Source organism: Carettochelys insculpta, chromosome 2, assembly GCF_033958435.1.
Source record: "Carettochelys insculpta isolate YL-2023 chromosome 2, ASM3395843v1, whole genome shotgun sequence".
Classification (NCBI taxonomy): Eukaryota; Metazoa; Chordata; order Testudines; family Carettochelyidae; genus Carettochelys; species Carettochelys insculpta.
In genome coordinates, this window is record NC_134138.1 from 31,285,333 (window position 1) to 31,301,202 (window position 15,870).

General features: G+C 39.3%; 1 protein-coding gene across 2 annotated transcripts in view; it reads left to right on the forward strand.

Moving 5' to 3' along the window:
- The window catches only part of TRPS1 (transcriptional repressor GATA binding 1), a 307,200-nt gene that overhangs the window by 38,256 nt on the left and 253,074 nt on the right, over positions 1–15,870 (forward strand). For both annotated transcript variants that reach the window (XM_074986745.1, XM_074986746.1), the window contains exon 2: positions 15,106–15,264. In XM_074986745.1, coding sequence (XP_074842846.1) covers positions 15,228–15,264 — 37 coding nt within the window. In that variant the 5' untranslated portion in view covers positions 15,106–15,227. The remainder of the gene's footprint in view (positions 1–15,105; positions 15,265–15,870) is intronic.

Genomic DNA, 15,870 nt, shown 5'->3' on the forward strand with positions numbered 1-15,870 from the left:
GCAACAGACCAGAATATCATTCACTGCACACGTGCAGACTGCATTTTTGTGACCAGACTATGTATGTATATTTAATCTCTATGGCTATGGGGCATGGTAATCAGGCTGATGGGAGATCACTAATGAAGTGCTGAGATGAATACGCAGAACTTCATTAAGCTAATTCTACCGCACTGCAACTTCGAAGTGTCAAACTGCGAACTGTGAACATGTGTAGCCGCGGGCACTTTGAAGTGCCCACGCTACTTCCGAGTGCCTTTATTCCCCAAAATTTTGAAGTTTGGGGCAAGTGCAGACATAGCCATAGAGATTAAACATACATACACAATGTGGTCACAAAAATTTTGAGGAGTAAAGGCACCTCAAAGTAGCTCAGGCACTTTGAAGTGTCTGCAGCCACATGGCATGCCAGCACTTCAAAGTTTGACACTTTGAAGTTGCCGTGGTAGAGAATTAGCCTAATGAAGTGCTGCATATTTATTACAGCACTTCATTAGTAATCTTCCATCAGCCTGATTACCATTCCCCCTTCAAAGTTTGGGGCAAATGTAGACATAGCCTATATGTGATACATGTACATATGCACTTACACTTTATCTGAAGACACAGAAATACATGGGTGTTACGGTTGATTTTATCAACATTAATTTGGGCTGTAGTAACAAAGAGGAAGCTGTGCTAGTCTATACGCTATCAAAACAAAAAGCAGTCAAGTAGCACTTTAAAGACTAGCAAAATGGTTTATTAGGTGAGCTTTCGTGGGACAGACCCACTTCTTCAGACCATAGCCAGACCAGAACAGACTCAATATTTAAGACACAGAGAACCAAAAACAGTAAGCAAGGAGGACAAATCAGAAAAAGATAATAAAGGTGAGCAAATCAGAGAGTGGCTGGGTGGGGGGGAACTTGGCTCAGTCTAATTCTTGACCTTCCCCCCCACCCCTCCACTCTCTGATTTGCTCACCTTGATTATCTTTTTCTGATTTGCCCTCCTTGCTTACTGTTTTTGGTTCTCTGTGTCTTAAATATTGAGTCTGTTCTGGTCTGGCTATGGTCTGAAGAAGTGGGTCTGTCCCACGAAAGCTCACCTAATAAACCATTTTGCTAGTCTTTAAAGTGCTACTTGACTGCTTTTTGTTTTTATTAATTTGGGCTGTTTGCATTACTCACAAACGGAGACGCCACATATGAGTGATGATGGTGATTCTCAATCCCTTTGTACCTCACCATTAAGTTTTCTTTCTGTGCATAATATTTAAATTCAATTAGTCTGTTTTCATCTTTCTTTACTTGTAAAACAAGCTGCTTTAGTAGCATGAATCCAGCTGTACCATATCAGGAGGGAGAAAACTAGTCACAAATAGATATTATGACTCCTATGAAGTAAAATTTCTATAGATAAAATATCACAGTATAAGGTCCTCTGTCTGTTAATCAACCAATTTTAGAGGTTGGGCTCTCTCTTTTCATCTCTAATGGTATAATGATGACATACCTAGGCTTCTTGGTTTATCAGCTATAAGTATTACATGGGTAATTATTCACCATCCTTTACCTCTGACTACTCTTGTTTTGGGAGAATCTGCATGGAGTTGTACAGATGAGACCTTTCTTCTATCAAGTTCTCAAAAATGAAACCAAACCAAACTAAAATGGTGGCTGTTTGAAACTGATCAGAAATTTGGAAACTGTAGAAGCAGTCCCAGCAGGCAGAGTGCAAACAGCAAAAGATTGGTTGGCACTTGCCTTATCAGGAAGATATGCCCGCAGCTTCACTTGACCAAATTAAAATTTGCAGCTAATACCTTGCTGCATCTATGCTGAAGTCTCAGCTTCTCCACTTGATTGGCTTGGTTAATTTGTAGCCTGAATCTTCCAGTACATCTCAAATTCCTTTGCATGAGCTGCAACGTTACTTCAGAAGATGTGATGGTATGTAAATAATATTCAGGGTTTTCTGAGGCTGAAGGTGCCTCGAAATTGCTGTAGTTAAGTCACTTCCTGTATTTGTGCATCACATCCCAGTACAACTGAACCAGTACTATATCACTGCAGGATTTCGTTAAATTTGGGTGGGTGGGAGGCAGATACAGTACTGAAATAGATGGGGAGGAGGGAGAAGAACAACTCAAATGGAAGGGGAGTGACAATGAATGCTGTGTGTGTGAAGAGAGTTTTTGTGAGAGGTAGGGAATAGGGATGTGAAAGAGGGTGTTGTGCTTCGGCCTTTTAAAGGAAATGGTTACACACAGACACACACACGATGGCTATGTCTGCACTACAGAGATCTTTTGCAAAAAGCCCTTCCGGAAGATCCTTTCTGAAAGAAGTTCTTTCGAAAGAGAGCGTCCATTCACGCAAAAGCAGATCAAAAGCGTGATCTGCTCTTTTGAAAGAGAGTGTCCACACAAGCCTCGCTCTTTTGAAAGAATGGACCAGGGACAAAAAAATCAGGCCCCGTGAGGACTGCTTTTTTGAAAAAAAGGTCCCGCAGAGCATCTACATGCGGTTTCTTTCTAAGCAAGCTTTCAAAAGGGGGCGCTCTTCCTGAAATGAAAAAGGAAGAGTGATTTTGAAAGCAAAGCCACATTCTTTCAATTTACTTTCAAAATAATGCTTTTTGTGTGTAGACACTCTGAGGGATCCTTTGAAATAGCCCCATTCTTTCAAAAAATCTTCTGAAAGAACTTGCTGGTGTAGACGCAACCAATATGAAGTATATAGAACTGGTGTTGATGAACTATAGTTGCAGCTGGTCTCCTATGACTGAAAAAGTCTCCTCCAGTGGACATAATTATATCCAGTTTTGGTCTCTCTGTGTACATTGGACTACAGTTTTCCACTATAATTCTGAACCTCAGTCAGTAAGCACCTGTGGTGGTGATGTTACATGAGTGTATATATACTGCACTGTGGATTTTGCAACCTGTTGTCTTTACGTTTGTGGAAATGACATCTTTGGCTCCCAGATAAATCTATATTTAAAATCAATTAAAAAAAAAACGTCTTTGTATCTGTTCTATGATCTTGGCAGCTTACCAGCATTTAAATTAATATTTTGTATTGTAAAGGGGAATGTGAGGACTTTTGGCACTGTACCCCTTCATACAATAAAGAATCAAAGCCAGGAGTCAGAAGTCTTCTATCACAAGTGGAAACTGAGATTCACAAAATCAGTTCCTCCAATATTGTGAGATTTTCCCATGTTAAGTTCAGGAGGGAGTTGGAGAGAAACTGGTTTGAGAAACAGTGATACCATCACTGGACCTTACCAGGTTATTCACAGAATCATGAGCACATTCTCATGTTCCTCTACTAACATCATATATGCCATCATGTGCCAACAATGCCCACATACTTTGTATATAGGACAAACAGTAAACACGCTTCGACAAAGAATGAATGGACACAAAACAGGACATCAAAAAGCTCTTAACTCACAAGCCTGCCCACCAGCTCTTTAATGGAGTGGGCCATTCTGTTAATGACCTGAAAGTCTGTGTTTTACTGAAAAGGAACTTTAAGAATCGCCTACAAAGAGAGAATGTGGAGCTCTCTTTTATATTCAGATTTGACAGATTAACACGTGGTTTGAACCTGGACACCAATTACCTACCCCATTATAAGGACTCTTTTACATACTTTGTTTTTTCTGACTCTTCACTTTCACCCCTCCTACCGCCCCTCCTCTCTTCTGATTTGCCAATCTTGATTACAGTTTTTCTGATTTGTCAACCTTGATAACTCTTTCTGGTTCTCTGTGCCCTAAATATTGAGTCTGTTCTGGTATGGCTATACTCTGAAGAAGTGGGTCTATCCCCTAAAAGCTCACCACCTAATAAAATTTTTTGTTAGTCTTTAAAGTGCTACTGGAATGCTTTTTTGTTTTGATTTGAGGAACATTTTTTTTTCTACTCTATGTATTCATCCAGTAGTCAGTAGGCTGAAGTTGACATCACCTGCTGTTTGAAGATGGACACAAGCACCCTGCTTGATGCCTCTGTAATAACCATATTACACATTTACAGTTGAATTTTTAAGAGTTTGTGTTTGCTTTGCTTCCCTAGCAGAACCGAAAAGATGCTATGGAAATTATATATTGTATTGAAAATACGCACTTTATCTAACTCTTTGGGCACCCACTTCTTCACTTCCTCAGAAATCATTCTCCACTGTAAAGTATCTTCATAATAAATAATTACTATGACTCTATTGCCAAAAGGAGAGGAAAAAGTATGTTACTGATTTAACACTGGTAAGAGAGAAACCACCTAATAGTGAACACATTTTCATTCCCATTGACTCATGTGTTTCTCTGAGAAAGTGGCTCTGTGTTTTTGAGTTTGTATGGGTGTGATGTGCTATATTCTACAGTGGAAATTATTTTCCAGTTGATAATGCTGATCCCAAAGGTACGGCAAGTTTACCAGTGTCTTAGCTAAAGCTAATATTGGGCTCCAATGTCAGCTCTCTAATGTCTGACAAATGGCCAAGCTTTCTTGACTAGATATAGCTGCTGTTTTGTGTAGAGAACCCACAACTGACTTTTTTTTTGTTGTGCTTCTGATGCTGCTGTTTTCCCCTGCCATGAGGGAGAGTCAGGTCCTTTGAGCTCACTCTAAAACCAGAATCTGACTTATTTGTATTTAATGCAGAATACATTTTCAGCTGGGATATAAAGTATAAAATTGTATACAGGTTGAACCTCTCCAGTCTGTCACACTCTTATCCAGCAATATCCATAATCTTGCATGATTTTAATTAGCCAGATGACCACTTGTCTTGGGTGTGGCCAAATTTCTGAGAGTCCCATAAATTTTTTGGCTTTCCATGTTCTGTACTGTTATTTAGCTCTAATTTACCCCTAAATGTCCTCTGAGAGCCCAGTAAGCAGTGGAAGTGCAATGCTGCTGGACAATATCGACCTCCCATGTTTTGGAAAATTCTTCTTTTCAGCACCGGTTTATATAAATTGCCAAACATATCCCATTTTTAAAAATCTAAATTGATAAATTTATTATGAGATAGAACAATGTGTGCTGGGCATATATGGTTATGGAATATATGTTAACTCCCAGCATATTGCCTTCAAATAGAATTTACATGCACTTTTTTGAAATCCCAGTCAAGACTCATCCAACTCTTCCTTTCCATTCAAAAGATTTTGGTTCAGTTTGGGTTTGGGTAAAAGTATGAGTGTGTTCTTTATTTTTGAAAATTCAACCATCCCCAACTAAAAGGTTCCTCCAAATTATTTTTGAGGTGCTTAGGTGGTTTAACTTTTTGGCCACCACAGTTTTCTGTCTTGAATGTTCAGACTCATCAGATTTTGGAGACAGTGCATCAATTCAACATCTTTTTTTTTGGTCTGAATGAGCAGTTTCATCTGATGCATGTTTTTTGTGGTTATCAAGTGGCATGGATTCAGGGAGCATCCATGGGCCTTGGTCCTGATCCCATTGAAATCTGTTGGATTTTTTCCATCAGCAGTAGTGTTCCACAGGTGGAAACAACAAATGGCTCGTTCTCATCTATACCTGATTTCTGATGGCCTGGGAACTAGGTCTTAACAGTCTCTGCCTTACAGTGTGCAGTGCTACTGCAAAATCTCTCAGGCTATAGCTACACTACAGAGGTATTTCAAAATAAGGTATTTCAAAACAGCTATTTTGAAATATCTTATTTCAAAACATCACAGCTACATACAAAATATATTTTGAAATAGCATTTCTGGATACATAGTGCTATTTTGAAATAGTGCCATTGGATGCCATTATGGCCTATTTTGAAATAGCACTCTTCTGTGTCTTAATAATGCCTATTTCAAAATATCTATTTTGAAATAGGCATTATTCCTCCTGCAATGAGGGTTACTGATTTTGAAGTAACGCACTCGCTATTTTGAGTTTATTTCAAAATAGTGTGTGTGTAATGTAGATGCTAGCAAAGTTGTTTCAGAATAACAGCTGTTATCTCAAAATAACTCTGTAGTGTATACATAGCCTCATTGTTCAGGTATGTATCACCTGGAAACCCCAAACTCCCATTGTCTTTAAAGGGAATTTTGGGTTAGCAAGAAAAGTGGGCTTATTTCCTGGCTGAAAAAGAACAAGCCTTTCACCTAGATTGACACATCTTCTGTACTCTTGATTAAAAAAAAAAAGAAGGAAAAAAATCAGGGAAGTTACTGTTTGTATCATCTTGTATGGCCTGCCACCAATTCTAACTTAATATAGCCAAAATTAAGTTATGTATCTCCTAAACCGTGTACGTTTCCTCTTAACTCTATTGCTGTTGCCAATGTCTTCGTCCCGGTTGATGTGCGCTCTTGGTGATATCTTTGAGTCTGCCTTTTCCTCTTACAAATACATGCTCTCACTGGACTTTGCCAGTCCATTTCATACACCATAGCAAAATCTTTTTCTTCCTTTTTATTCTAATCAGAAATCACTTTCCTATGCCCCATCACCTCTGCCTTGCTCACTGTAAACCACCTCTTTTCTAGCCTGCCTGACCTTCAAATTGCAATACCTTCTGTGCTGTTCAGTTCTGCATGACTCGCCCCTACTGGAATTGCACAACTGGCTCAGGTATCAAATTTAAATTTCTCATCCTTGCCTTAAAAGCATTGTACAAATTTGTCCTGGCTGATATCTTGGATCTCATCTATTATGATTTTAAACATATGATGAACAGGGAAAAAATAATGAATTTAGGATCAATAGCAATATAAAGTTGAAAGAAAAAAAATCCCTCAGCTGTAATTGTTTTTGATAATGGCAATATACCATAATCTTAGATACTACTGCTACTAATATTCCACAGCTTTTCCCAGGGCCCATCAATATTTGTAGGTTTGTACACTATTTTATGCACAATAATGTACAAATATATATTATACATATCTTTGAATATTTTGGGTAACATTTTTCAGAATGACAAGTGCACTTAATTTCTGAGTCTGTCTTTTTATATTCATATGTGATGCTGTTTCTGAACTAATGTAAGTATCTTAATATTGTCATTTGGGACTTCTACAGTTATGTTCTGATTTTATGTATCTAATAACTTTTGAGGATACAGGATATTACAGAATTAGAGGAGGTGCAGAGACAGGCAAACAGAATGATTATGGACTTAGAAAAACTTTTGCATGAAAAAAGATTTGAAAAGATTGTGATGACTTACCTAAGAAAGAGATACGATAAAATATGTAAAATTGTATATGAAATAAAGACTGTATATTGGAATCATCTATTCACACTGTACCCTGATGCAAGAAAAAATCAGTTAAATTTAAAAGTGATAAAATTAATAAAAGGAAATGATTTTTCACCCATCACGTAATTAGACTATAGAATGGAACATACTGGCACAAGATATCACTGACACTTAGACCGTAATAGAACTGAAAGTGGTATTGGAGGTATTTAGCAAATGCTAACACATAAAGAAGTTATGTAAGGGCTGTACATCTTTATACTTTAGAAAACAAGCTACTCTATACACTGGGTGGTAGGGGGACATGTTTCTTATGGGCAGTCTGTTTTATAATTGTCCACTGAAGACTTTCTTGCACCTTCCTTTGGTGTATGGTAGTGGTGTTGCAGTCACGGAGCACTAGAGCATACTTCACTATATAGTGCCTCATGACTTAATACATCCAGCGCTATATAGTGCAGTTCACCTGGGTGCAAATCGCTGTATAGCTAGCTGTGCCTAAGTTGCTTTCACTATATAGTTCGTCATGCCTGTTGGGTGAGAAACACTAAAGTTAGGCAGCAGGGACTAAAACCGTAAAATACAGGCAAAAGAAAAACGACGAAGGAAAATATAAAACACAAAGAAATGACTGTTCTCACTCTTCATCTTTTTCATTTATTTCACAGGAAAATGCAGAAAAAAAGAGGAGATTAAATACTGGCAATACCCAGCACCCAGTCAAAATGAGTCACAATCCTCTCGTGACAAACTACATAGTGAAAACTACCCAGGCACAGCTGGCTATGTAGTGATTTGTGCCCGGGTAAGCTGCACTATGTGCTGCCATGTGTCTTCAGTCATGAGGCACTATTTAGTGCAGCTTACCTGTAGTGTCTCACCATTTGGGAAAGATCTCACCATTTTGGAAGGGGAGGGTCCTGATTAACAAATTGAAGTAATGGATAACAGAGAGTATCTGTAACAGTGAACATTGCAAATAAATAAATTTGGTTTTAAAATGTAAGTGGTCAGCTGTTCAGAAACGCTTGCTCCTCTACCATTTCATACCTTCAGTGGCTTTTCCTATGCGTCTATTGCTTGCTTTATACCTGACTTTATTGTTCAGGCAGCACATACTATATAGTGAAAGTTGCCTGACTTTAATGAAAGTTACTAAATTTAGTGTATGTTGCCTGGGTGAGGAGCAATACATAGTGATTGCTACCCATTTAGTGCCTCCTACCAGCTACAGTGGCTGTGGAGAGAACTGCTAGGTCCTAGGCAAGGGGGAAGAATGGGGCAGAAGGGACCCAGCAATTCTGCCAGCAGCCAGCACCACATACCAAAGGAAGGGGTGGGGCCTCAGAAGGAAGGGGTGGGACTAGGGCTAGCCTTTTCCCAGTTACTCCTTCATCACTCCTTGGCCTGCACTGCCTGGGGCAGCTGAGGGAGCAGGGGAAAAAGACTGGCGGTGTAGTGGGGCTTCTCCCCTGCTTCCTCAGCTGGTGGAAGCCAGGGAGAAGCCACGCCACCGCGTCTGTCTGCCTATGTAGCTTTCCCAGCTGGGAGAGCTGGGAACTGGAGTGGGGAGCTGGTGGAGGAGTTGTGCTCTGGCCAGCCCCCAGCCTCTGGAACCCCAGGAGCATGTTTGCTCATATACGGGAATGATATGCCGCGAGGGTATCCCTCGCTGATTTCGACTTGTGTTAATCCAAGCAACGTGTAAGTTGAAATCACATAAAGAGTGGTTTTACTGTATTACATTAATAAAATAGCCAGTGAGTTCAGTGTGTGTGGCTGGGCTGTATCTGCCACAGGGTAGCTAAGTGCTGTTACAAAGATAGTTATTTCACTGCAGTGAACAATCACTTTGAATTTATTCCACAGTAAAATAACAGATTGGGGAGCAGGCAAAGGAACATCAGCACATAAAAATTAAAACACGTTTAATGCTCCGAGTTGGTTCAGACGAATTGAGAGCAGAGAAGCAGAGGTACAATATTCTCTGAAAGCAAGGCCTTTTTATTCTGTTTTGGAGACTAATTTACATACAAATAAAACGCCAGTTTATCCCATAACTGTTGTGATAAATTGAAGCCTTTAAATTTTTCAATGAGGTGCTCTTTCTGAACCTTATTAAATTACAAGAGCTTGGCCTTTTGCCCAGTGCTGGGCTGAAACTCTCTGTGTTGAAATACTCACAGGGAAGTGAAACAGGCCTGTAACTATCAAGTGCTGGGTTCTGGGCCTAGCTCTGCTGCTGACCTGCTGTTTGACATTGGGTCAAGTCACTTCTTCTTTCTGGAGATCAGTTACTCCATCTGAAGAATGAAAGTAATATTACTTAGCCCACTGTAAAGGGTTATGTGAAGCTTTGAAGTGTTCTTAAAGCACTTGGAGAATTTTGGTTGGAAGAAAATGCAAAACTGAACTACAGGGAAAGGGCTATCCTGTCTGCTTTTCACAAATAACCATCTTAGATAAATGACAATGCTGGTTAAAAATTACTTTTAATTATTAAAAACAAAATATATGCAGGACAGTAAAGCAGATTTGTTAGGAACCCTTAATGAAAATAAACTTTTGTTCAGTGCCCTTTTTGTGCTGGGACTTACCAGTACTGAGTATTGGCACCTTGGCACTGATGGGATTGGCTGAGAGTGGGGAGTGGGGAGTGGGCTGAGTACCGGCTCCTCTTTTTTTTTTCTTTTTTCACAAAAGGGCACTGGTTTTGTTACTGTAAATTTATCTGGGACATATCAAAAGGTCCAGTCATGCCTCCTATATCCAGATAAAACTCCTTTTGACTTAGTGGGAATTCTACCTGAAAATAATTGTGGGTTTATGTGAGTAGTCAATTTTAAATGTAATCAGAAAGCTTTCAGTGAAAGACATGACCAAAGTCTTTTTAAAGTGCACTCCTAAATTCTCAAGAAATTAGCAAGCTAAATAGTCTCTTCTTTGTGCCATAGAAAATCTTAGATTTATTCCTGTGGCCAGAGGACTATTAAAGTGCTCTGTGCTCTGAAGCATATGCCAGTAGAAAAGATCATTTTGGATTAATTTGATGTGAACTAATAGGAGATTTGTTTGATGAGAGCTGGTTGAAGTTTATGACACTTTCTATCTCAACAGGATTTAAGATGTCAAAGACATGCATTTAAAGAATCAAAAGTGATCAATGCTGGAAAAGAATATTCAAATGGGAATGAATAAAACAGAACAGCCTGCGACTTTTTTTTAAGCGAAGTTTGAAATGGTTTATGAAGAAACTAATTTGATTGTCAGTGATTGTCCTGAAGCATCTGAAAAAGGAGGGAAATCCAGCTTTATGTTTTAGCAGTTCTTCTGCCATCGAAACCTATCAGAAATATAGTTGTAGTCAGCCTTGAATTTTTTTAGCTCAATTATGCAATCATAATTTATGCAGTACATACAGAATACAGGGTATCAACACAATGAGTCTCTGAACTATTGAACACAAAAGTTTTACGTAATGGTTGGTTGATCTTACAGATCTTTACTCATGTGAGGAGATTTAATTTATTCAAAGCCATTACATGCATGAAGGACCATTCATGTTATTTTAAGTTTATAGGATCAGGGCATCAACTTTAGGGTCACTTTTCTGGAGCTGTGACTTGCCTTGCCTTTCTTCCTTCTTTCTTCGTTTTGGGGCACGGATACAAAAGGAGAGGAAGTGTTCTTGGGAAGCAGTGGGTTGTTTGTGAACAGATCTATTCTGCTGTCTTTCTATTCGGAGCCTAATGCTTGAATTTCAGATGTAAAGAAGTCCGGAGCACCTCTCTTCTTTCAGTACGGCAGGGTTAAGGCTGGTTGTTAATTGTTGCTAACCTGTGTCTAAGAGCAGAAGAGCAAAAATTGCTAGGAAATATAGCATATTGCCTTTTGCTGGGCACGATAAGCACAGGCTTTAGTTTATTCTAGCAAATTTATGTTGGTATAACTACCCATCTCATGGAAAATCCAGTCCCCTTGGTGACAGATTTATACCAGCCTAACTCCCCTTGAAGACAGCACTATGTTCGTAGGAGGGCTTCTCATAGCGATGTAGAACTGCCTCTCAAGGAGGTGGATTACCTACACTCATAGAAAAAAACCCTCCTTTTGGTGTTGCTAATGTACATGCATATCTCATTGGGCTGGAAGGGACCTTGTGAGGTCATCAAGTCCAGTCCCCTGCACTCACAGCAGGACCTATCACCATCCCTGATGGATTTTTTGTTGAAGTGCTAATCTGCCCCAGCCCTTTGGGAGGGCTCCCTTGAGGACTGGACTCATAGCCTTTCAGTTTACTAAGCCAACACTCTAACCACCAAACTGTTCCACCTCCTTGGCTTTACTGGAGAGCTACTTCAGTTCTGCTACAGCCTTTTAAGTGAGGACAGGCCAATGGAGGAGGGGATTTGCATCCTGTAAACAATTTCCTTCTAGCAGTTAAGCTAGAGAGTCTTAAGTGGGGACTAGAGCAGCAGTATGAGTAACTCCAGAGGCAGTGAGACCACCTACTAGGGAGAGTGAAGTCTCTGTTCTACAGCCTTGACTGCAAGACAGTTGGCCTTTAGCTCCTGCAGTAGAGCATAGACCGCTAGGGTCATGGGTTCAGTCCCTTCTGCTGATAGCTCCGGTCTGTTGGTGTTTTGTGTGCATGAAAGGAAGTGCAGAGGCAGAGGGTTTTGATAGTACCTAAAATACAAACCAACATGAATGTGTGCTGTTCTAAAGTCAAGATTAATTATCTAGTTACCAAGACATTATCAGAACTATGACTAGGAAAAAAAGTTCAAATAATATAAAAATTAATCTGACAGTCTCCTTTTAATAATACAAGATTACTTGCAGCCCAGCAGACGGCGTACACTGGAATTCCACAGGTCTTTTTGTGGTCTTAATGATTTTAAATAATACTGTGTACTTTATAGCAGCTTTCAGTACAGCTAACAGAGAACATTATGTTCATTAATTAATTATGTCTGGCAACACTTATGTGAGGTACATAACTATTAGGCATATATTAAGCAGAGACACTGAGAGTGTAATTACTTTTGCTGCATTGTTCTGGCAACATGTCTAATGTTTAGGGAAGTGTGAGTGTTTGTGTGTGTACAGCATATGTGGGTGAAAAGTATAACTTCTACTTTTTCTTGACACAGATCCTACTTCATGCTGTAAAATATCAATATATTATTTTTCTATTTCTTTTTGTATTTTGGGTTGTACTGGCATAGCTAAAGTCATAGGCTGTGTTTACACTTGCATTCCCCTTTTCAAAGGTATGCAAATGAGGTAAATTAAAAGGCAGATGAGGTGCAGATCTGCATATCTGACACCTCATTTGCATTTTCCTATTTCAGAATAGCTTCTTTCAAAAGAAGAAAACCAGTGTAGACACTGCTCTTTCAAAAGTAAACCCCATCTTTGAAAGAATCCTTCTTCCCTTTTTTTATGGGAAGAAGGATTCTTTCAAAAATGGGGTTTACTTTCGAAAGAGCAGTGTCTACACTGGTTTTCTTCTTTTGAAAGAAGCTATTTTGAAATAAGAATATGCAAATGAGGGGTCAGTTACGCAAATATGCACATTATTTGCATTTTGATTTACCTCATTTGCATACCTCTTTTGAAAGAGGAATGCAAGTGTAGGCACAGCCATAATGTTTGTCGATCTCACCTGTAAGTCTTTACTTGTCTGCCTGTGTCCCAGATATCATACTATTTATTGGTGAGTCACACATCTTTCAGAATATTTTATTGTAATATAAAGCACATATGAATAAGGCCTGGGCTGAAATGTAGTGCCTTTCCAATAATCACCTGACCAAAGTGTGTGTGTCAGAGGTTGACTCCAATTAATTCTTTATGTGGAGCGCCTACTGTCTTCTTTGAAGGCTTTTTAACTTGACATACAAGCAACCTATTAAATACTGTGCAGTCCGATCAATAGAGGTCAGATGTTTGATAACATGCTCATCAGTCTAGCAAAGGAAGGTGTAATAGAATGCAATGTTTGGAAGTTCAGGTTTGATAACTTTGGGCTAAAAATGAGGTATAATTGTTTAACCAAGAGGATAAGTAACCATTGGAACAATATATCCAGGGTAGTGGTGGATTCTGCATCACTGGCAATTTTTAAATCAAGACTGGATTTTTTTTTCCCCTAAAATTCATACTCTGAGGATAATGTTGGGAAGTTCTATGGCTTGTGTTATACAGGAAGTCAGACAAGTTCATTTACATGTACTGACCTAAAAATATTCAGTAAACCAGGAAACAGGTTTCAGTTTGGACAGGCCCGCTGAATGGGGGGCCAAGGGAGGTAGCACAGGGCGAGTGCCCAAGGCCCAGCAATTCTAAAGGCCCTGGGGCTCTTGTGCCTGTGGTAGCTGTGGCGGTGGTTGCTTGGAGTACCAGGCCCTTTAAATCACTGCTGCAGTGCCACACAGCTCATTCAGGGCAGCGCTGAGGGTTGAGGGACAGGGCAGCGTGGGGCCTAGCAAGTCTGTTGGTCCCTCTGCAGATGGACAGGGGAGCAAAGTAACTGTGAGTCTGTTACCTGGACTAAGATGATTGTATCTGCCATAATCTGTTCTCTCAATTCATATATGGAGCTGTTGAAATCTCAAGTTGGTGAATATTACTGGTGTACATGTTGCCAAGAAACCATTATGGCCTAGAAAATGGACAGTAGGTAAATCCAGAGTGAGTTTCAACACTTTTTGGACAGCCTGTACAAACAATTTCCTTTCTTTCCTCCTTGAAGGGGAACCATGAATAAGTATCACATGGAAGTATTTGTGAGGGGCTTAGGTGCTATTGTGATGAGTATGGGGACATACAAGTAACCAGGTAGATAACTCCTCACCTTCAGGGAAAATCAACAGTGACCAGTTTTGAGGACAGTTGATCAATTTACATTAATTTACATTTTCAAATCTATCTGACTCCTTAACCTCTCCCCATGAAAATTGGGTATTGGTAATCTTGTTGTGAAAAGATTACCACCTTCAGTGATGAGAAAATAGTTAAACCTTTATATACATTCAACAGTCTGCAAACAAACTTCTGTATTATTGTGATGACACAACTAAATTAACACCACCAGACTAGACCCATTTTGTTGTAGAACACCAGGAAGTCAACAGATGATGAATTTCAGCCACTGCCAGCATGGGTTGGGTTTGAACTGTTGAGCTGGTATCTTATTACCATCCCTTTAAGCCTCCTGGTTCCCAGCAGTGTGGAATAAAGCTTTTTTCTTTTTTTTTTCTGGTACACAACAGGCTCGTCTACCCTAGCCCCCTCCTTTGAAAGGGGCATGTGAATGAGCTTGATCAGTGAATATCAATGAGGTCCTGCGCTGCATATGCATTTTGTGAATAAGGGAATTTTGAAGTAACACAGGTACTTCTAAGTGCACATGGCTGCACTGCTTGCCTGCGCTTCAATGTTATCAACTTCGTGGTTCACATGGCAAGAATTATACTAATGAGGAGCTGCATATGCAGCACAGCACCCTATTACTATTCACCACTCGGGCTCATTTATATGCCCTTTTCAAAGGAGGGGGCTAATGTAGATGAGCCCAACATGACCATATAGTTTTCCACATCTGTTTACGTTCTGTTGTGAAACTGATGTCTGAGGCAATTTAATGTGGTAACACAGTCTGTATGTGTGCGTGTGTGTGTCTGAGAGAGGGAGAGAGAGAAGTAGCATTTCTCAAGCTTGACTAAAATATAGAATAGCTTCTTGCCATTCTGGGTACATTGCCCAATAATGGATGCCTGCAAATATAAGATAGGCATAATGATGTTTTTAAATAAAAGCAACATTGTGAATGCATAATTTAGCAAGGAAAACCTTTGTTTGTTTTGTTTTGCAGATGTACAGATCAGCTCTCAAAATGTCTTCTGTGTCTTCCGTGCATCTTCTAAGACAATTGCATTAGCCCTCCTGCTAGTTGACTAATAGAATTAATAATTGTAAAAAGCACTCTAAAGCCACATGCCTTATGAAGTCAATGCTGGGTATGATTTTACAAGTATGTGATCCATTTTTTCAAGTGAAAATGTTAACTGAAAAACTTCTTGGCACACAATAAAACATTGTGCAATCTGTTATTTGTCTTAGAGATAATAATTTGAGTGGCTATATTCTTTCTGTATCTAACTTATGACTTGCTAGTGAATGGTTTCCTTGATTTAGAAGTACTGCAAATGTGCTTTTATTTACTTAATATGTCTTTCTGAAAAATAACAGTGGAATTCCAGAAACCAGAAAAGTATCATTTATTTTCTAAGGGTTCTCTAGAATAGATACCAACCATGTAAATCACAGAATGTTATAAAAACTTTACATGCAACTTGAGCACAATTTCTATTTGTATGAATTTTTTCATATTTTTATGACTGTAACATACAACATGGAAAACTCCAATAGGAGAAGTATTCGGGCTTGCTTGCACATGCACATGGCCACACAGACGTGGAGTCCTGTCTCATAGGGATGTAGCTCCAATTTTCTTGGCACTCTTGCGAGGGCGGTGATTTTGTCAGAATGTCTTTCATTCTGTCTACCCCCAGTTACACAATTACAGGTCCCCAAGTTATGAAGATTATGTGTATCCAAACTCTCCTTATATATCCAA